Here is a 22,081-nt window from a genome sequence, read left to right as displayed (position 1 = left end):
GAGTGGTATCTCATGATTTTGACTGCACTTCCTGATAACTAAAAAGATGTTGCCCATCTTTTTATGTGTTTATTGGCTATTTGTAGGTCGTATTTGGAGAAATGTCAGTTCATATTCTTTGTCCATTTTTTTTTTTAACGTTTGTTTATTTTTGAGAGACAGAGACAGAGTGTGAGCAGGGAAGGGGGCAGGAGAGAGGGAGATACAGAATCCAAAGCAGGCTCCAGACTCTGAGCTGTTGGTTCAGAGCCTGACACGGGGCTTGAACTCCCAAACCATGAGATCATGACCTGAGCTGAAGTCAGACGCTTAACCAACTGAGCCACCCAGGCGCCCCTTCTTTGCCCATTTTTAATTGGATTTTCTTCTTATACTTATATAAGTTATTTATATTGTCTGGATAGTAGGTTCTTCTTAAATATGATTTACAGATATTTTCTCCGATTCTGTGAGTTGTCATTTCACATTCTTTTTCTTTTCAGGAATGTACAAGTGTCTTTTCATTCAAAAATACAAAATTGTCTATAGGCATACACAGTGACATCAGTAAGCCACTGTGTTATTTAAACCAGTAAATGATGGTTATAGTGACTTTTTTCAGTCATTTTCTTTGTTTTCTTGATAATATCCTTTGAAACACAAAAGTTTTTAAACTTGAAGTCCAGCTTATCTTTTTTATGTGTGTGATTTGTGCTTTGCATGTCATGTCTAAGAAACCATTATCCAAAGTCCAAAGAAAGATTTATATCTGTTTTCTTCTAAGAGTCTTACAGTTTAACTCCTCCATTTAGGTGTATCATCCATTTTGTTAGCATTTGTATATGTGTGAAGTGGAAATCCAACCTCACTCTTTTGCATATTGACAACCAGTTGTCCCAGCACCATTTGTTGAAAAGACTACTCTTTCCTCGTTGAATGGGGCTGGTACCCTTGTTGAAAATCCATTGACTCTACACAAGTGTAGGTTTGTTTCTGGACTCTCAATCTACATTCTCCATTCTATTCTCTTGATCTGTGTGTGTCCAAACCACTCTGGCTTGCTTACTGTAGCTTTGTAATAAGCTTTGAAATTGAAAGTGTGAGTCTTCCATTTTTATTCTTGTTTTAAGTATTGTTTTGGCTACTTAACATCCCTTGAATTCCCATGCAAACTTTCAGATCAGCTTGACCATTTCTGCAAAGATTGTTGAAATTTTGGTAGTGGTTGCTTTGAATTTATGTATCAACCTTGGGAGTATTGCCTTCCTATTAAGTCTTATGATCCATGGACAGGGAATGTATTTCCATTTAGGCCTTTAGTTTTTTCTTTAAAAAAAAATTTTTTTAATGTTTATTTATTTTTTTTATTTAAAAAAAATTTTTTTTCAACATTTTTTATTTATTTTTGGGACAGAGCGAGACAGAGCATGAACGGGGGAGGGGCAGAGAGAGAGGGAGACACAGAATCGGAAACAGGCTCCAGGCTCTGAGCCATCAGCCCAGAGCCCGATGCGGGGCTCGAACCCACGGACCGTGAGATCGTGACCTGGCTGAAGTCGGACGCTTAACCAAATGAGCCACCCAGGCACCCCACGTTTACTTATTTTTGAGACAGAGAGAGAGACAAAGCATGAACGGGGGAGGGACAGAGAGAAGGAGACCCAGAATCTGAAACAGGCTCCAGGCTCTGAGCTGTCAGCACAGAGCCTGACGCGGGACTCGAACTCACGGACCGCGAGATCATGACCTGAGCCGAAGTCGGCCGCTTAACTGACTGAGCCACCCAGGCGCCCCAGGCCTTTAGTTTTTTCAACAGTGTTTTGTAGTTTCCAATATACAGTTCTTGCATTTTAAATTTATCGTGACTTCATTTTGATGCTATTGTAAATGGAGTTGTTGTCCTCATTTTTGGATTGTTTATTGTTGGAGTATAGACTTACAGCTAACTCTCCTGTGTTGATCTTGAACTCATTTTTTTTTTTTTTTTTAGCTCTAATACATTTTTTTTCTGGATTCTTAGGGCTTTTAATAGCAAGATTACCTACCTCCTCTTGACTACCTATTTTCCTTGTCCACAGGCCTTGCTGCTGCTTCACCGGCGATCAGCACCCCCTGAAGAGCAGCACCTGGTGGAAGCAGCCAAGCTTCTTGTCCTCCTTAACCTGTCCTTTACATACCTGAAGCTGGAGCGGCCCGCCACGGCCCTGCGTTATGGAGAACAGGCTCTGATCATTGACCGGAAGAATGCCAAGGCCCTCTTCCGGTGCGGACAGGTGTGTTGGAGGGCAGGGACTGGGGAACAAATGCCCAAGAAAAGGTAGTGGTGATGTTCAACTTGGGCCCTAGAAAAACACTGTCTTTCCTAACCAAGTGTGTTTTTAAAACTCCATCCTTTGACAGGCCTGTCTTATCATGACTGAGTATCAGAAGGCTCGAGATTTTCTAGTCCGAGCCCAGAAGGAACAGCCCTTCAATCATGACATCAATAACGAGCTGAAGAAACTGGCCAGGTGAGACCTCTGTTTGCGGGAGTGCGAACCAAAGAGAGAGAGATGAGCCTTGGGGCTGCGGTTCCTGTCTGTCCACCTGGCGAAGGACTATTTGGCAATGTTGTGTGGAGCGTGTTACAAGGCAGTGCCCCCTAGAGCTGGCTTTAAGAAGTGCTAAACCAACAGCTCCCACTGAGGAGCCTGGGACAAACTTCAAAACTGCAAATCCGGATCCTATCCCATCTCCCTATTCCCCACCCCTTACCCCCAAAGTAAGCACTCTATAACAGGCGGGCCAGTGTAATTTTTTGAAAAGGTCTTGTTCTTCAGATACTTTCCCCTACTTGCCACAACTGAAAACCACTGTTCTTAACAGAATGCAGAAATGTGTCTTGTAGATCCTGGTTTGATCTGCAGTGGATCTTTCAGGTCTAATTCATACCCAGAGGGTGACTTTTTGTTATCCAAGTAATACCAGTACCAGTCTTTCAGTAGTGTAGCTTTTTGTGATTACAGAAGTTACTTTCAAAGTTTTCTACTTTGACTATATCAGCATATAAATAAGAGTTGTCCATAATAATCTGTCCAGTTTCTTAGGAATTATTTTTTTGTTCTCTACTGGTAAGATTCTCTACTCCTGTTGACATTAAACATTTAATCTGGATTGCTAGTTGAAGCCCCTTGATGTTAAAAAAAAAAAAAAATCCTGTGTGCACCCCTTACACTTGAATCCATTTGTTGTATTTCAGGCCTTTTAAGACTGTCCAGAAATCTCTTTTCTGATTGTTTTTAAACTGAAATATTTATTACGTAATTAGACTAAGTTCTACACCCAACATGGGACTTGAACTTACAACCCGGAGATCAGGAGTCACATGTTCTACTGACTGAGCCAGCCAGGCACCCCTCTTCTCTGGTTTTTAAAAGTATCCTGTCCCACCTAGGTGCCAAAAATAATAAGTGTATCCTTTGAAGATACTTACAAGTCCGATGTAGAAATTTTGGAATCTGACCATTATTTAGCAAAGAAATCTCAAGATAAATCAGAGGTCACCGAGTATGAGGCCATTTGGGAAGACTCAGCCTGGCAGCCCTTACAGTGGCTCCAGCCTTTAAGGTTGTCATCTTCTCAGATTGTGGGCTTCAGGTTGTCCATGTGCTTCTTAAACAGCCCTTCCCTGGGAGCCTCTCCTGGTTCCCCTACATGTCCGGCTTCCATCGCCTCCAGATTCAGTTCAGGGTTTGCTGAATTTTCAATGTTTCTGGACCTGAGTGGAGTATTCTAGCCACCAGATGTCACCTCCTACAAAGACAGATTTTCTCTAATGTGTATTTTTGTCTCCAGCTATTACAGGGACTACACAGATAAAGAGAAAGAAATGTGTCACCGAATGTTCGCTGCTTATGATAATGGCTCTACAGTAGGAGAAAATTGAAGGTAATCAAAGGGCTGAAGCATGCAAGGCTTCAGAATTTTGTCCAGTATATGGAAGGATGGTTGTTCTCCTCAGCCCACTAGTGAATAGTGGCTGTCTACAAGTGAGTATAGATGGGAGGGGTAGAAAGTTCCTGTGGGAAGCTAATGGCACAGTGACTGTGTAGAGTGCACATACCATAGGCCTTCTCATGAAGATGATCATGGTAAAGATTGGAAAGTTCCAGAGCTGGAGATTCAATTTATAGGTGGAGGCGGTCTTAAGCCTTAAAATTAAAAACTTTTTCCATGTTTTATGTTAACCTTTCCCTCCCAGTAGCTCGGAACATGAAACTGTTGAGTATAGTCATTAATGTGATGGTTTATCTGGGCTTTGCAATGAAGAGTAATGCCTTTCTTAATCTGTTTTTTCCTGGAAGCCTCCAGCATCACTTTATGTCTAACACATTGTTAAGACAAAATCCAGATGTTGGGCAGTAGGGATGAGCTGTGACTCTTAAGTTCTGCTTACTGTCAGTTGGAGAGATTTGAAGGTGTTGGAACCACCAGGGATCACAACCTAACTTTCCTGCTGCAGCAGATGCCTTGTGATTTAACAGGCACAGGGTTAAGGTTCCCCTGTGAGTTCATGAGATAATTCTCTAGTCTGGTTTACTATTACTTAAGAAAATTAATGGAAACAAAATCACCTGCCTTAAACACCTGCTTTGCTGGGTAGATAACTCAGCTCTCTTGAGAGAAGTTAAACAAGGAGCAACAAGAAAACAGCTGCCGAATGGGCTCATGGTAATAAATCTCTCCTTTGTTGCTACCTACATCTCTCTACAAAAGAGATTGGAGAGAAGAAGGCAGTGAAAAGGCCTATTCATCCCAGACATTTTCGCAAGTGATCTAAAAGCTGTTGTTCTCTGCCCTGTCAAAAACAACCAGTCGGTATCAGAAGTAAATGTTGCCTTTATCACAAGCTCTGACCCAGTGACCCTGGCCTTTGGGTCTTTCGGGGACATTGAAGTATTGGTGGGTTTTCTGAACTGAGACGTGAGCCAGAATACTTCTCCTATTTGGCTACTGTTAATGTCCAGCAGGAAGAGAGGTTTGCTGGCTTTTTGCCAGACGTTTTGGACTGTCGTGTCATCTGGCATGTCGTACCATTTAGTGGAGACCCAGTTCTCCCAGGGTCTGTCCTGGAAACAGATCTTGGAAAATCCAGCAGGGCAGCTCCTCATCGTTGTCTCTAACCCCCCCAGCTTTCTCCGTCTCGAAGGTGTTTTGGACCTGATGAGTTTTTAGATGGTTTCCCAGATATTCCTAAGTTTTAGGTGTTTTGTCAAATTAGGAATGACTGTGTTTGAGTCTAAAATGGCCATTATTGGGGAGCCTGGGTGGCTCAGTCGGTTAAGCGTCCGACTTCAGCTCAGGTCACGATCTCGCGGTCCGTGAGTTCGAGCCCCGCGTCGGGCTCTGGGCTGATGGCTCAGAGCCTGGAGCCTGTTTCAGATTCTGTGTCTCCCTCTCTCTCTGCCCCTCCCCCGTTCATGCTCTGTCTCTCTCTGTCTCAAAAATAAATAAACGTTAAAAAAAATAAAAAATAAAATGGCCATTATTGGGAGGCCTGGGTGGCTCAGTCAGTTAGGCATCGGACTTCAGCTCAGGTCACGATGTCACAGTTCGTGGGTTCGAGCCCCGTGTAGGGCTCTGTGCTGACAGCTCAGGACCTAGAGCCTGCAAAATGTCTATTCTTGTCTTACTGCCACTACTGTTGAGATTGTGACATATTTTGGCTTTTGGGTCTTCAGTGTTTTATCACTTAACAAGTTTTAAGATTCTCTCGACAACCTAGTTTTGACACAATTGGTTCTTGTTTTCCAAGATGTTAAATACTAGTGATCTGTCTGCATCTTGTCTTATAAGATGTTGGTCCTCCTGGTGGAATGAGTGTTCTCTTAATTACAGTCTCAAAGTTTCCGCTTATAACAGACTACATTTTTGGAGATCAGAGACCGTGTGTTTTCTGTCTTTGTATTTTCTAGTGTCTGGAAGCTTGCCCAGCACATAATTGGCACTCAGTAAATGTTGGTCGGATCAAGTGTAAAATAGCCGAAATGCTAAACCAGCCTTTTTGAAACCATATCCTCCAAGCTGGCTCTTGTGTTGGCTGTCAGGACCCTCATTATTGCCAGTGACAGAAACCTGTCTTCAACGAGCATCAGCTAAAAAAGAGATTTGCTGAAGGGATTTGGGGCACTCACAGAATCGGAGTTGAACAGCCAGTACTTGAGCAGGTGGACACCTGCGGTTCTGAAGGCCTCAACAACTTTGTCTCCTCTGCTTCATGCTCTCCTACTGTAGAGTGCCCAAGTGTCCTTTCGCAGCCTTTCTATTTGAGAGCGGGCTCTTCCCTACCCCCACACCTTCCTCTTCTTCCTGTACCAGCCAGGGCTCCAGCTTGAAAACTCCTGAAGCAGGACTCTGGCCTGTTACCATGTGTTGAGTCCCACAAGTGGCTCCCTTCTCAGCGCTGCATAGTAGGGCGGGGGAGCAATGACTGAAGCAAGAAAGCCACTTGTCTCAGAACACAAAGGGGAGGAAGGGGAGGGGCAGATTCGAGGGAAGATGCCCATCAAGGGTATTTAGCTGTTGCAGCTCTCACTGTTCCGCGGAGTGTGACTTCTGTCTCACTCTAGCAGAGGCAGCGGGTTGAACGAGGCATCTCTTTGCGGCTGCCGCTCTGCTGGCATCTCCACGGTGCAAAGGAGCAGACACGGCATTGCCATTGCGGCACCCTTTTTCCTCTGGGTGGATCTCCAGAGGGTATGTCGACCACACACGTACTTCTGGATGGGCGTATTCTTGGGGTGATCTGAGAGGTCAAGATGGAAGTCAACCTTTCGACTCCTGCACTTTGGAAGGCCTGAAGGTTTATAGCAAACCCCGAGCTGGTGTATGATAAGCTGTTTTGAAGCTGCAAACAAACCTGTGGTTTGCAGTGCAGTGGATGCAGTGTTCCTGCACGTGTACTTAACGGTGTTCAGACTTTGACAACTAGACGTTTCCTAGCTACCTACTTGGTGGAGACCTCCCATAGCTCCCTCCCGAGTACTAGTGGTTTCACCGGGGCCACCAGAGGGCTTTCATAACAGGTGCCGACCTAGTTGGAAACACTTGGGGTAGTGTTCTAACCTTTTTCCTAGTTCTGTTTCTGTGCCTTGTGTTGCTCTCTTCAGTTAGAGCTTGAGTGTGTCCTTCTTGTCCTGACACGCTAGCAGCATCTGAGACCATTGCCGTACTTCTATCGTGTCTGGAAAAGAGATGTAAAGTGAGCACCGTAGCTATTTTCAGCTGTTTAAATGGTTGACCTAAAATAGGTGAATTCAGGGGTGCCTGGGTGGCTCAGTGGTGTGTTCAATTCCTTATTTCGGCCCAGGTCATGATCGCAGGGTCACGGGATCGGACCCAGCGTAAGATTCCACACAGAGCACCCCCCAGATTCCCTCCCTCCCTCTATCTCTGCCCCTCCCCCCTCCCTTGTGCTCTGTCTCTCTCAAAATAAATATTGTTTAAAAAATAGGTGAATTTAGGGACAGTATCACCTATGCTCCCTTTGTGTGATAAGAATATTACTAACTGAAAACCCAATGTAGTGTATGTGTGTGTTTTGTTTTTAAGAGCTTTTGTTTTCCCTACAATTTATAAATGCCTTTGTTTTTGTTTGTTGAACTGTTTGCCTTTATCCTTACCTCTTTAAAACTCTGGTACCACGGGTGCCTGGTCAGTTAACTTAGTTAAGTGTCTGACTCTTGATTTTTGGCTCATGTCGTGATCTCATGGTTTGTGAGTTCGAGCCTCTCATTGGGCTGTGTGCTGAGAGCTCAGAGCCTGCTTGGGATTCTCTCTTTGACCCTCCCCCACTTGTGCATGTGTTCTCTCTCAAAAAATAAACTTTAAAAATCCTACATATTAAAACTCTGTGATACCATTTAGTCTGGGACTTCCCTTTCTTCTCAGGGACCTCCTTCTTAGAAATCTCCCATTTTGTGTACCAATCCGTTGAGAATGTTCCATAGGCCTGATGCATAACTGCCATTCTGAGATTTTTTTTTTTTAATTTTTTTTAACGTTTATTTATTTTTGAGACAGAGAGAGACAGAGCATGAACAGGGGAGGGGCAGAGAGAGAGGGAGACACAGAATCTGAAACAGGCTCCAGGCTCTGAGCAGTCAGCACAGAGCCCGACGCGGGGCTCGAACTCACGGACCGTGAGATCGTGACCCGAGCTGAAGTCGGACGCTTAACCGACTGAGCCACCCAGGCGCCCCTGAGATTTCTTTTATCTGCTGGGCTGAATCCACTATTTACTGGCTCTCTTTTCTTGGTTTACTTCCTTGTGTGGATATTCTCAAATAACATCCAAAAATTGGATGTATAATCGATAAATTTTCCCACTCCTTCTGTGTCCAGTTCACACTTGATCACACACTTTATAGCTTGGTATAGATTTTAGAACGAAAAGAATCCCCTCCCTAGTTAGAACCTATACCCCATTTCAAAGCTCCCTTCCTCATTAGAAACGAGCCCCCTATTAGGACTTGCCTCCCACAGTAACTATCCCCACCCTCAGACCCCACTTACAAGATCTCCACTCTAAGACTGTGCATCCCTCCCGACTTCGCCCTCACAGCTTTCCCCTCAGGCACCTCCACCCCCAGTGCCACTCCTGTCAGTAGTCCTGCCCCTTCTCCAAGCTCCTCCTCCTCAACTCCAGATGCTGGTAAAAATGTATCTCTTTATTTATTTTTTTTTTTTAATTTTTTTTTTCAACGTTTTTATTTATTTTTGGGACAGAGAGAGACAGAGCATGAACGGGGGAGGGGCAGAGAGAGAGGGAGACACAGAATCTGAAACAGGCTCCAGGCTCTGAGCCGTCAGCCCAGAGCCCGACGCGGGGCTCGAACTCACGGACCGCAAGATCGTGACCTGGCTGAAGTCGGACGCTTAACCGACTGCGCCACCCAGGCGCCCCTGTATCTCTTTATTTTTAACTCCTCTAAAATTTCAGTGTGTGTCCAGGTGCCCCCAGATGCTCAAGTCCTTCACATAGGTACCTTAATTCTAGAGGTTCATGTTCTTGAGGGCTAAGAAATTCTTCTATATTTCCTTAATGACATTTCCCCCCTTCTTTTTCCCTCTCTTCTTGTTCTAGGACTCCTGTTGGTTGGATGTTAGACCTTCTGCAGGGATCCTCTATACCCTTTATGTTTCTTTACATTTTTTAAAATATTTATTTTTGAGAGAGAGTACAAGCAGGGGAGGGGCAGAGAGAGAGAGAGAGACACGGAGACACAGAATCTGAAGCAGGCTCCACACCCTGAGCTATGAGCACAGAACCCAATGAGAGACCATGGAACTCCCAAACCATGAGGTCATGACCTAAGCCCAAGTCGGACGTTTAACTGACTGAGCCAGCCATAAACCTTTACATTTCTGTAAAAGTGTCTCTCTTAACTCCCTCACTGCCCTGCCTCCTGCCAGGAAACATACCTCATTTCCAACTCTCTCCTGTTGGCTTTTTTTCATTTCAGCAAATATTTGAAACCACGAGATCTTTTCAGATTTCCGTCTTTTATAGTTTCCCTCTCTCTCCACCTTTGTATTATGAAATATCTCAAACTTAGACAAGTAGAATAATAGGATTTCCCCCATGTATTCAGCATTCAGGTTTAATAGTATCAACATAGAACCAGTGTTTCCATCTGTGACCCCACCCATTTCTTCCCCACCCCTAGCACTGTCGGGGTAATTTGAAGTGGATCCTAATAATACTGTCATTTCATCCACAAGGATTTCCCATTTCCTTATGTACCTCTAAAAGATAAGGACCATTCTTGCACATTTTCTTTTGTTCTCTGAAATGTTTATTTTTCTGCTTACTTGCTTTCATCTTTCTCTTTTCCATGTTTCATGTTGCAGACTTTCCATAGTTGTTTTTTGGTTGCCTGTTCACACTTTAGAACGTAGCAATAGAAAAATTGATCAGGAGTTCTGTTAGGGGAGCCTGGCTAGCTCAGTCAGCTAAGTGTCAGACTCATGTTTTCAGCTCAGGTCATGATCTCATGGTTTGTGAGTTTGAGCCCCGCGTCGGGCTCTGTGCTGATGCACGGAGCCTGCTTGGGATTTTCTCTCTCCTTCTCTCTCTGCCCCTCCTCCACTCATGTTGTCTCTCTCTCTCTCTCTCAAGATAAATAAATAAACTTAAAATAAAAAAACTTCTGTATACCCGGGCAGGATATCCACTCACTCTTAAGGCTGAGCAGGTGAGAACCAATCAAAATGCTTTGAGATCCTTAAATACCAGAAGGAAGGGGATTTGCACTGGGCCCCAGCTCTTAACAATAGTTTCCCCCCAAATTTTTTCCTCAGGTGGATTTTTCTGGCTGAAACAGTGGACACAAGTGCTACATTATCTTAACTGTACATCTCCAATTTCTAGTGAAGTTGAGCGGCTTTTTGTGTTTTTAATTGGCTCTCTCTACTGTTAAAGCAACTTGCCTCTTGATCTCCTTTGCCTGCTCTCGTTTTGGGTCTTTATATTTGTAAAAACCCTTTTTTATGTGAAGGATGTTAATTAAATGTTATGTAACTTGAAATATTCTCCCAGCTGTTTTGCCTATTGATATAGTTACACATGTCACTGTTTCTGTACGGTTTTTGGAACTCACGTTATGCTTCTGTCTGACCTTCGGGAGTAAGGCCGAGCTCCGTAATGAGCTAGCAGGAGTGCCCCAAGCGAAGGGTTTTCAACAGTTCTTCCTGGAGTCCGAGCACTATTGTAGGTCTGTTCTCAAACCCATTCATCTTTCCGACATTCCTGAGGGAGAAATGATTGTTTCCACTTTACAGATTGGGAAAGGCATGAAGCTCAAAGAATTAGACCCTTTCCCTGTGGAGGTCTTTGTGCTTATGAATAAACAACTCTGACCATTTTCATTGGATTTGAAATCTAAACCCCAGATGATATCTGAAGCTTTAAATATATTCAGCAGCTCTCTTCAGTTGGAGTGTTACCACCAGGTGCCCATGGATTTTTCTCCCTCACTTAGATGTTTAAGAATTTCTTCCTTTTTTTCCTGCTTTCCGTACTTAAGCTGAAGCCTTTGAGCTGTAGAATTAAGAGGATTGAGCCATGTTGTGTGGCCAGCCTCAGGGAAAGAGTATCTTAACAGACTTAAAAAAAGAAAAAAAAAAGAAGAATGTTTCCTGGGAAGCCAGAGCAGCTCCCATGAGGCTCAGGTGGAAATAAAGGCCATGCTGCAGAGAATACATTCCTGTTCGCTGAAATTCTGAGATTTCGTCCTGCTTCAGAGAGTTGGCCTGAAGTGAGCACTAAAGCAGCAGGCCCCACAGAGCTTGGTGCCACCACAGAAGCTAGAGATGTCCTCTGGGGTCAGGGGTTCCCTCGTTCCAAAATAGCCTTCCTGTGTCCGGCCGGGCTAGTCCGTTGCCAGGAAACCCTAGGAGCAAATCATCTTTTCCCCATATCCAGTATGTGACTGGATCTAGATGGGGAATCTCTTTGATCCCCCTCTTCCCAAAGAGATTAAGAAGAAACTCACAAATCGACGCTTGAGTCTATAAGGATGTTTCATGCCTCCAGTTAGACTCGTCTGAGTCCTGAACAAATAACTCATTTAAAGGTATTTTTGTAATTTTATATATTATTATTCTGACTTTATTCCTCTGAGTCTCCACTTTTTTTTTTTCCCTCTGAATCTCCAACTTTTTTTTTTTCTCTCCTCAAAATGTAGTTGTATTTTCCCCAGGGTAACTGGGCCAGGCAGGCGCTCCCTTGTTGTCAGATGAGGGCCCCGTCGGTTTTTCAGGCAAACTGTTAGACACAGTCCCTTGATCTTTTGAATATCTGTGAAATGCCTTTTCTCCCAGCTCAGGAGGTATCACTGAAGTCATCCCTTTGTTGTGTGACTATAAATAACTCCACTCAGGTTGGCACCTTTTCATTCTACCCCTGCCTGGGAAAGCATTTCCCCTGGCAGAGTTTCTTTGGCCCCTTCACTCCTCTTCACATCCTCTCTTGGCACCTGTGATGGGCCTGAAACCTGCTTCCTCCTAAGGTTTACTTCAGTCCATTCTGTGCTCTCTGTGCATGAGGTATCAGTGAGGGCTACTTAATTAAATTGCAGGAGATCACTAGGTTCCTTTTTCTAATTTTCAAAATCTACGATTGTGGAAGTGCCCTTTACCATTCACTGCAGGGTTGATAAATGGGAAATTGGGCTTCTCCGTCTTCACTCCCTTGCTGTGACTGTAGCAAAGTCCTCGAACCCCTCTGGGCTTCGATCGCATCATGTGTAGGATGGAGTGATCGGATCTGTAGGGTCACTGTATATTTCCTGAGGTTCTGTCAGATGTTGGCTTAGTCCGTTTTAATTTCTTGGGTTCCTAACCCGGTTCATAAACCCTGCCTCCAGGCATATGTAATCCCAGACACCGATCTAGGTGAACAAGGGTACAGGCGCACATAATGAACGGAGAGAGGCTAAGCAATAAGGAATGAACATCAAGTGTCTTAGTGTCTTGGGACACCTGAGGGAGAAGACAGTCTTAGCTGGTTTTCCTGGCTGCCCTCCTCAGGGTTTTGCAGAGAAGCTAGAAACATGGGGGTGAAGCCGAGAGGAACTGGGATGAGCCCCAAAGTTTCAAGAATCCAGTGAACGGTTTTCAAATCTAATAGACAAAGGGAGGGAGCTATGAGCAAAAATCACCTCTAGCACAGAGGACACAGTCTGCCCTGTTGTGACCACACCCACAACGGTCATTTTCACACTCGAAACCAGAAAGGCTGTGAGAGACAGATGCAGGCATTTTCTCTACAATTCTTGTTGGCATCCTGATCTATCATAGGGCTTGTTTGTGGTTTTCTTTTTTGGGGCAGCGGGTAGGTGAGTTTATTGTGATATCCATGAGGATACAGCAAATTCCTCTGTACTCCTATTGCCACTAGAACAAATGGCCCGTAGAGGCTGCTTGCATTCCTTGGCTAGTGGCCCCTTTCTTCATCTTCAAAGCCGTGAACATAGCATCTTCAGTCTCCCCCTGCCATGAATCTCTCTCTCTCTATCCTTCCCTCCTCTCTTCTTCTGTCCTGTTCTCTTCTCTTTTTCTGACCCTTCTGCCTCTTCCTGCCTCCTCCTTGCAAAGAAGAATCCTTCTGAATGTGCTGGGCCCACCCAAGTAATCCAGGTTAATCTCCCATCTCAAGATCCTTAATTTAATGGTCAAGTTCTCCTTGCCACTCTAATGGTAGCATACATACATAGTGTGAGGTTCCAGATGTTAAGACATGGACGTCTTTGGGGGATGCATTTATAACAACAACTGCTGGGAAACCACACATCTCTTTAAGATAACTCACAATCCTACATCCTAAATGTTCTGCACTTAATCCTTGTATCCCAAATAAGGTCACCGTAACAGCCTTCTTTGGAATCTTTCCTCTCTCGTAGTAATCCCTTCTGGTGGCTGGGGGAATGAATAATGGAGATCAGGGGGAACCCTGGGACCAGGAGACTGCCACAGCCAACCTCACAGCTAGCAGATGAGGGCCTGAATGCAGATACGGGGTGAGTAGAGAGAGAAGAAATTCAGGGACTGCTTTTGGTGGCAAGAATCACAGTTTGGTATTGCAGCAGGGGAAGGAATCAAGAATGATCCCCAGATTTCCAGCTCCAATAACTGGGTCCATGGAGGGGTTAGCAACTGAAGGAGTTTTAAGATGGGGATCTTTTGTCTGGGGCTTGAGGAATTTGAGGTGACTACAGGACATGTAGGTGGGGGTGGCTAGCAGACAGCTGGAGGGCTGGAGAGAGAGCAGGTGGCAGCCAAAAGTATCTGCAGGGCAGTATGCCCAGGAATGGGAATGAGGTCACCCAGGAGGAGGGGTAGAAAGAGGAAGGAAGGCCAAGGTTGGACCCCGGAGTACCAGCTTTGAGCTGAGAAAAGAGGACAGAAAGCAGGAGGAGAACGAGCCACTGTGAAAACAGCAAAGTAGAACAGAAGGTTTAGTCAGGAGTCTATGGTGGGCATCATGGCATCCACGAACCCCCGAATAGCTGTGTGTATCCCCAGAATCCATGCCTGCCATCACTTCTCAGAGGGCCTCTGACTCCAGAAAAGGTGCAGACCGACTAGGGGCTCGGATTTCAAAGAGTAATCAGCAGGGTCAAATCTAGCAGCACAGAGGACTCAAAAGACCAGGACTGAAAAATGTTCATTGGATTTGCCAGTGGCAACTTACGGTGACCCGGGCAGCAGTGGAGAAGCGGGAACAAAGGGCAAGAGCACTGTGGGTGTGGAGTGAGCGGGAGCGAGAGGGTAGAGTGTGAGCACAGCTTCCAGAGCTTCTGGTTCCACAGGGCAGTAGGGCCCGAGAATTTAGGGTTCTAGCATTCCCAGGTCATGTGGATGCAGCTGGTCTGTGGTCCCTGGCAGTGCAGGCCTTTTCTCCAGACCTTTTTGTGTGAGGAGAGGGGTTGGATGGTACTAGAAACCTCACATGTTAAATGATATAAACCTTATTTTGAAACAAAGGTAGCAGTTGGGTGGCACTTTTTACCCCTTGGACCACATGCCCTGCTGCTTCCACCTTTGCACCGTGGAGGTTGATGGCCATAAGCTCTGACAGTTGTCATCGGAAGTGCAGCAGGGTTATGCTGTGGGTCCTGGCCATCTCCACTGGACTGGGGCATACTTCGTTCAGCTTAGCCTAGAAAAGGGTGGGCTTGGAGGGACCACTCAGAGCTTGAAAGGGTTCCCAGCGGCAGGGAACACCACTGTATGGCCCCTGACTCAGGCCGGCACTAAGAAGTAGAGGAATGTGGCCCAGGGAAGGGGCAGATTGCTGAGCTGGAGGACCACCAGGGAGTCCAAGAGGCCAGCAATAGTAGGAGTCAGCATGGAGCCACAGAAGCAGGGGCAGTCGAAGGAGGGCCCAGCAGCGAGTGTCTGCTTTGAACAGCCGCCTGGCAGGGTGGCAGGAGCAGGAGTGGCAGATCGGAGGACCTTATAGGCCAGATCAGCACGTCACAAGAGTGTGAATGGGTTCTGGCTCCTTCTAAAATAATTCTCCCCACCATGGAATTACTTGAGATACCCAGGCTAGGTTCTTCCGATGGGCTGAGTAATGCTTTTGGGGAAAGAGAACCAGTTAAACAGCTTCCAGGAGGATCTGTGAATCTTCACCTTTATGTGCAATGTTTGTGCATTGGCTGGGATCTTGAAGAGGGATCCACAGCTTTCATCACTTTTTTCAACGACCCACCATTACGGGTGTATCTCACAGATGCCGCTCAAGGTGGGCCCTTCACTCTGGTTCCCTGAGTGGCACTAGACAGAAGTGCTGCCGGAGAGGGCAGGGAGACCGGGTGGGTCTGGCACCCGACGCCGTGGGAACCCTGCTCACCCCGCCCAGCCCAGGGTTTTGGACTCCCGCCTCCAGCCTCCACATCCTGGGTTCTGCAGCCTCCGGCTCGGGCTTCCAGGATTACATCACCTCCCAGGCTCCTCTGTTACACTTTCACACTCTTCTCTGGTTACTGCTCACTTTTGTGTGCAGCTATTGTAGACACCGATTGTATCCTCACTTGAGTCTCTCTTTCACATTGACTGCCTTTTCCCCAGGCCTGGCTCTGCGCTCCTCGGAAGCCGCTTGTTGAGTATGAATGTATTCAGCGGGCGTCTGCTTGCTGGAACGTGGTCTGGGTTCCCTGCCTAAGTGGGGCCGCTTTTGTCTTCGCAGGTCTCTGAGCTTATCTTTCTGTGAGCCCTGGAGACATGCTGACCTTTTCCTCTGACTGTGCCTCCGTGTGCTACGAGATTTGGTTTTGCAAAATGTGAACTTTTCTATTTTGGTATCTTTTTTTTTTTGTGTGTGCTCAAGTGTTACTTTTTATTGGTTCCAGTGTGAAAATTCAACTACCTGAACCTCCTAAAATCCCAGTGTCTGATCTTGGCGGTTCTCTCTACCATCCGTTCCTGGGAACGTGTTCACACTGAATGAATATTGATCACAGCATTTATGTCTGAAGTCACTGCACAGGATACGAACTAGATTTAGACGGGTTTTTTTTTTTTCCGGTTGATTATTTTCAAGCTATAATAATAATAAAATGGAGATTTTCAAACCTATTTAAAGGTAGCAAGGATGGCGTGTCGACCTCCCCATGTATGCATTACCCATCTGACCATGATCAGCATTCTGCGTGCTGCTTCCTCTACTCACCCCACCCATACTGACAGCTGTGTGTCAGTAGTAAAATTTAAATTATGAAAATGCTACATGCTTATAGGCTTCTTTTTTTAAAAAGAGGTTGAGAAGTAAAAGCTCTCAGTCCCCAAGCCCACACTCCAGAGGTAACCAGTGTTGACGTTTTATATGTGTCTTTCCTGAAGGTTTTTTGTGAATATTTGAGAATGTGGGTGTATATGCGGTGTTTCCCACAAATAGAATTATGTGTTTTGTATTATGTAATATGCATTTAAATACATTTCAGGGGCCACCTGGCTGGCTCAGTCAGAAGAGCATGTTGCTGTTAAATGGAGTTGGGGGACAGGGAGTGAGACTACCTGTAAGAGGGGCCTCATCAGTTTGTCTCTCCTCCATTACTCTCATTTGTCTGTTTATGCTTCCCCTTGGCCAGCAAGTAATGTCTTGTTTCCTTCTAGTATTTTTATAGTTCTTTTTTTAGGTTTAGGGTTCTAAACTATTGGCAGTTTATTTCCATCCTTAATTTGAATTGGGGATATACATCTTTATTTTTTATTCAAGTGTCTAAAGTAGTTTTCCTGGTTGCGGGGGGGAGTGGCGCCTGGGTAGCTCAGTCGGTTAAGTGTCTGACTCTTGGTTTTGGCTCAGGTCAAGATCTCACAGTTCTTGGGTTTGAGCCCCGCACAGGCTTTGTGCTAACAGTGCAGAGCCTGCTTGGGCTTCTCTCTCTCCCTCTCTCTGCCCCTCCCCCACTAGTGCTGTCTCTCTCTCACAATAATAAATAAATAACAGATAGTTTTCCCAGCACGCCTGGCCAGCTTAGTCAGAGGAGCAAGCGACTCCTGGTCGTCGTGAGTTTGAGCCCCACGTTGGGTGTAGAGTTTACTTAAAAATAAAATCTTTAAAAAAACAGTAATAAATAGTTGTACCCAAATTTCTGCTTATGGACTCATAATACCCAGAACAAAGGGTTCACATCTATACAGGGTAAATTAACTGCTTCTTACACTTTAATGGTAGACTGACTCTTCGTGTTTGTACAACAAACGGTAGCATTCATAGTGGAATGACTAAATCATGCTCCATGGGTGCTCTGGTGGGTTTCCCTCTCCCCTTACTGATTCTGGGGCTTGAGCTCTGTCTTGTTTCATCAGCAGGTTCTGAAGTCCTGTTAGGCCTCAAGCTGGACAGCAGTTGCAAGTGATCAGAGGTGATGTCAGATTGGTTTTGGCCCCACAGCTAGACATTTCTCGGTGTGACTGCATCAGAGGTCCTCATGAGATTACTGCCAGCCTATTGTTTCTTCATAACTTCGCTTGGGTTTGGACAGGAAAGTGCTTTTGATGTTTCTGCCCTCACGCATCCTGTGTGGTCCCACCCCATCCCTCCCTTGTCTGGATGCCCGGCACGGTGCAGCGAACGCCTCCCACCTCTGGGGCTGTAGAGAAGGGGCCTCATTCTAATCAGGCATGTGTGTGGACTATCGACTGGAGCCCACACGTGGCCTGTCCAGTGCGACGGCCTTAGAGTGGTTGCTCTGGTGTGGCAGCTTGGGTTTGTGGAGGAATACATGGGGATACATGTTGGGCAGCACAGCGCTGCCCAACAGAAGAGTGAAGCTGCCAGTCTCTGAAGGCCTGGACCCGCTTTGCAGCTCCCACCTCCGTGTGCTGGGCAGAGCAGCCTGAGAGCCTAGGTTAGAGAGCCTTGCTCTCCCCATGCAGTTCTCATGCCCCTTCAATCTCTTCCCCACGGGGCAGCCACAACAGTCCCTCTTTTCTTAAAAAGCTTCTCCAGGGGCACCTGGGTGGCTCGCTTGGTTAGGCATCTGACCCTTGATTTCAGCTCAGGTCATGATCTCACAGTTCATGAGTTTGAGCCCTACATCAGGCTCTGTGCTGACAGCACGGAGCCTGCTTGGGATCCTCTCTCTGTGTCTCTCTCTGTGCCTTCCCCTCTTGGGTGTATGCTCGCTCCCTTTTAAAAATAAATAGGGGCGCCTGGGTGGCTCAGTTGGTTAAGGGTCTGACTTCAGCTCAGGTCATGATCTCACAGTTCATGGCCATGTTTTACTGGTGCCATGTTTTTCTGTAATTTGGGATAAAGCTGGCCAACAAAGGCTTATAATGAGAAGAGTTCCACAGTATTTATAGGAACAAAAAGCGCTCTTCATAGGTTTAAATGAGAGACAAGATGGACAAGTGGAGGAGGAAGCGTTGGCCTTCCCCTCCCTGCTCTGGGCTGCTGCTCCTGCACCAGGGGGAGCGTCCCACGCGGGCTTCTCCTCCCCTCAGAAACTGCTGTCCTGCATGAAGGGAGTGGAGGCAGTATCCTTACTGGCACATCTGCTTGCCCCAGTGCTGGGAATGCACACCCAGCCTCCCAGCCCTCTGTGTACCCACATTCTGCAGCTCTGGGGCCAGTGTTTAGTGCCAGGGGATCAGGGAGGAGGGATGGTGGGCAAAGACTGCAGAACCATCAGTAGTTGTTATAATGGCATCTGTCACACGTCCTCCTTCAGATAACTGTCACGATCGTACCAGCTTGATGAAGTTCATATTATCGTGCACGGTCTATAGATGAGGAAACAGGAGCACAGAGCAGAAGTAGTGGCAGCCAGGAGTTGAACTGCGGTCTTCGGGTTCTGGATAAACCGCCACCCTGTCTCTTTGCACCAGTGTGGAGTGTGATGGCGGCTGTGCCATGGAGCTGCCTGGGAAACGTTTGTCCAGGCTCTTAGTGTGGTGACATCCTGGTGGCTCGTGCTGCCCAGTGTGTTTTACAGGTCTTTGGTGGTATCCCACTGAGAAGCAGCTGCTTCTATATTGGACTCTTCGGGGTGTTTTTCACATCCTTAAATGGCTAAGGAAGTGTCACTCCTTGTGGAACAGTTGAGAAATTCTAATGAATAAGGCTCTACCTGCATTCAAAAATTAGTCTTTTATTTTTGGGGCTTCATTTGAAAAATGAAGTTGAGCTGGAGGAAGTGAGGGTCCTTTCTGTTCTGATTTTCTGAGACTGTCCTGTGCTCGTGATTTCGCCTTTCAGAGCCGCCATGTTAATCGGTTACCGTTTCCCAGAGCCCATCCAGTAGGGGCTCTACAGCCATGCATCTGTTCCCCGACCCCGTCTAGTGTCGTCACCACAGACCTGGGACCGACCGGCTCTGGCTCCTTCTGATGGGTGGCTGTGACCGCCTGTGGCCCTTGCAGCTGAGGGCTCAGTGTGGGGCAACTGAGCCCTGTTGGGTTCCTAACTGCTGTGCCTGATTCCTAGGTTCTCCGACTAAACTTCAAACAAGAGGAGCCAGGCTGCTGGAGTTGTCCGTCGTCGTTGGGGGCGGGGGGCTCTTGGGAAAGAACTGCCCAGGGCAGACTGTGTTGCAGGGACCTGCTTGGAAGTCGGGGCAGGAATTCCCCAGCCCTGGGCCATTGCCTCATCTCTGCCTGGCACGGCCAAAGTGTGTTTTCACAGGTGCTGTTTTCTGTTTCACGTTTTCATACACGGAGTAGGGGGAAGTGCAGCTACTGACAAGCAGGAAAATGCTATTTTTTTTTTTAATTCAGTTTCTTTTTTTCTTTTTCTTTCTTTCTTTTTTTTTTTTTTAATGGAATTAGTCCTTGGCTTTTCTCCCAGTCTCAGCCCCCCTTCCGGCTGTTAATGTCCCTGGGTAAATACAGATAGAGATTGCTTTGTGTATTTTATGGGGTTTTCTGTTTTAGAGAGAGAATTATGTCACACATGTTTTCGTTGTCAATAAATAAAACCTTTCCCTGTCCTGGCAAGATCCAGTATACATTGTGTGAATTCAACTAAATTTGTAAAGTCAGTAAGTAGGGGGGTAGAGGGACAGCTGCTCGTTAAGACCAAGGGGATCGGCAAGAGCAGAACTGGGTCTCTTCTCCAGAGCACTTCTTCCTGACGTACCCAGGAATGAGATGCCCACGCATTGGGACGGGGGTTCCCTTGAAACCTCCCTTCTGTGGGGAGGTGCTGCTGTGGGACAAATCCAGTAGAAACGCTGGAGCCAGCTATCCCCCATTTGGTTCCCCCTGGGCTGGGGCCTGGCTCCCTGCGGGTGCTGAGGCGGGAGGTGCCCCGTCCGGGCTCTGGCCCTGAGCCCCGCAGGCCACCCCACAGCTTTGTCTCGGTCTTCACACGGATGTGCCGGGCCTTCCCACCACGGCCACGCTGCCCTTGGGTCCTTCTGTCAACCCTGTGCCCTCCCTCCTCACCCTTCCCGACCCTCATCTTCCTTCCTGGCCGACCTTCCTCAAGGGTGTTGTCTACACTGGCTTCACTCTTGCTGCCAGTTACTCCCCAGCCCACTGCCTTCCCGGTGTCTCACCCTGACCTGTGGGGCAGTCAGATCCAGCGGGCGTTTCCCTCTTAGGCTCTTCCCTGAATTTCCGAGCTGGAAGCTCTTGATTTCTTCCCAACCCTCGGGCAGCCCTTTGGTCTCACTCTTATTACCACGCCCCACCCCTCACTCTTCAGAATCACTCCCGGAACTTCACATGTGTAGTCCACACAGCCAACGGCCAAGGCCTCACAAGTGACCCAGGCAGACCGCAGGGCCGGACATGTTTCCTGACCCAAGAGGCACCTGGCCCGTGTCCCCACCCTCTGCAAAAAGCCAAGTCTTCCCGGGGCAGGCTGGGCCCTCCCACTGTGCCTGGGGAGAAAGGGTGCTGAGAGGCCTCCCTGGGTGACCCCTCTGGTAGCCTCAGAAGAACGGTTTTCTCGAGAAGCCGCGGAAACCTTGCCGATGGTTCCCAGATCAGCTCCAGACCTCATGACCATGACCTGGGATCACCTGGAGTCAGACCTCCCTCAACCCCTCCAGACCAAAACCACCCCCCCCCCCCCCCCCGCCGCCCCGGCCTGCACGAGCACCTCGCCCAGCCCTGCCTCCGCACCCAGCAAGGCCATCCACCCACCTGCGCTCTCCTCTTTGGCCTCCGGGGTGGCCGCACAGCCCCGCTGTCTTAAGTGCCACTCTGGTGTCTTCACTCCTCAGTCTTCACCGACCTCCTCTCCCTCAGTTCTTGCTGCTTAACTCCTGCCCAGCCTTGCCTGCACCCCCCACAGCGTGCGCGCACAGGTACGCACGTGTGTGGTGCATGCACACAGCACCCTCGAGCGGTGGGAGCCGCCCCATCACCGCCCGCTCCCCTCTCGGCTTCTTTCCCCAGCTCTTCCTTTCGGGATACTCGCCGAAAGCTTTAGCAGAGGAGTGGTCCCAGGTGGGTGTCTCAGGAAGGTCACTCTGGGCTGAAGCCTCTTGGGAAGACCGTTTGGAAGCACGACGAGTTAGAATACACACTCTTCAACCCGGCAGGTCCCACCTGTAATAAATCCTCTGTCCTTTGAGACCACTTACGCTTGCAGACTAAAGGCGCGGCTCCTGTGCCACTGGTTGGGGCCGTGGCAAAACTGGAAGCAACCAGAAGTCCTTCGAAGGGGAGTGGCGAGAGAGCTCCCAGTGCCGCTGTCCTGGGGACACTTTGTGGCTTCGACCAAGACGGAACCTGGAGAACGACACATGGGAGTTTGAATATACGTATGTGAATAAGAACTGGAAGAAAACCCCTCAGACTTCCCAGTGGCCCTTCTGGCCAGCGCAGGCGTGGGAGACTGGGGGCTCCATGTTGTGTTCTGAGGGCTTCTGTATGGTCTGCGATGTGTCCGTGTGTGGCCAGTGTGGTCCAATGCTGAGGGAACGGGCTGCGGTGCCAGCCGGCGGCAAGGACGGAGCTGGGACTGTAGGAACGTGGTGGGCGTGACCGTGGGCGTGCGAGCGGGACACTGGAGTCTTCTCTTTCTGCCAGGGGGACGTGTGGCCCCCGAAGGACAAGGAAACCAGCTCGTATGTGGCTGATCTCCAAAGAAACTTCGGAG

The 22,081-nt window shown here is 47.5% G+C and overlaps 1 protein-coding gene across 1 annotated transcript in view; it reads left to right on the top strand.

The window, feature by feature from the left end:
* The window catches only part of FKBP6 (FKBP prolyl isomerase 6), a 29,440-nt gene extending 9,483 nt beyond the window's left edge, over positions 1 to 19,957 (top strand). The window contains exons 6-9 of the mRNA XM_032591635.1: positions 2,058 to 2,252; positions 2,380 to 2,489; positions 3,814 to 3,906; positions 19,457 to 19,957. Of these exons, the coding sequence (XP_032447526.1) occupies positions 2,058 to 2,252; positions 2,380 to 2,489; positions 3,814 to 3,904 (396 nt within the window). The 3' untranslated portion in view covers positions 3,905 to 3,906; positions 19,457 to 19,957. The remainder of the gene's footprint in view (positions 1 to 2,057; positions 2,253 to 2,379; positions 2,490 to 3,813; positions 3,907 to 19,456) is intronic.
* The last annotated feature ends 2,124 nt before the right edge of the window (positions 19,958 to 22,081 follow it).

This window comes from Lynx canadensis, chromosome E3 (assembly GCF_007474595.2).
Source record: "Lynx canadensis isolate LIC74 chromosome E3, mLynCan4.pri.v2, whole genome shotgun sequence".
Classification (NCBI taxonomy): Eukaryota; Metazoa; Chordata; class Mammalia; order Carnivora; family Felidae; genus Lynx; species Lynx canadensis.
This window is presented reverse-complemented; position numbering and strand designations above follow the sequence as displayed.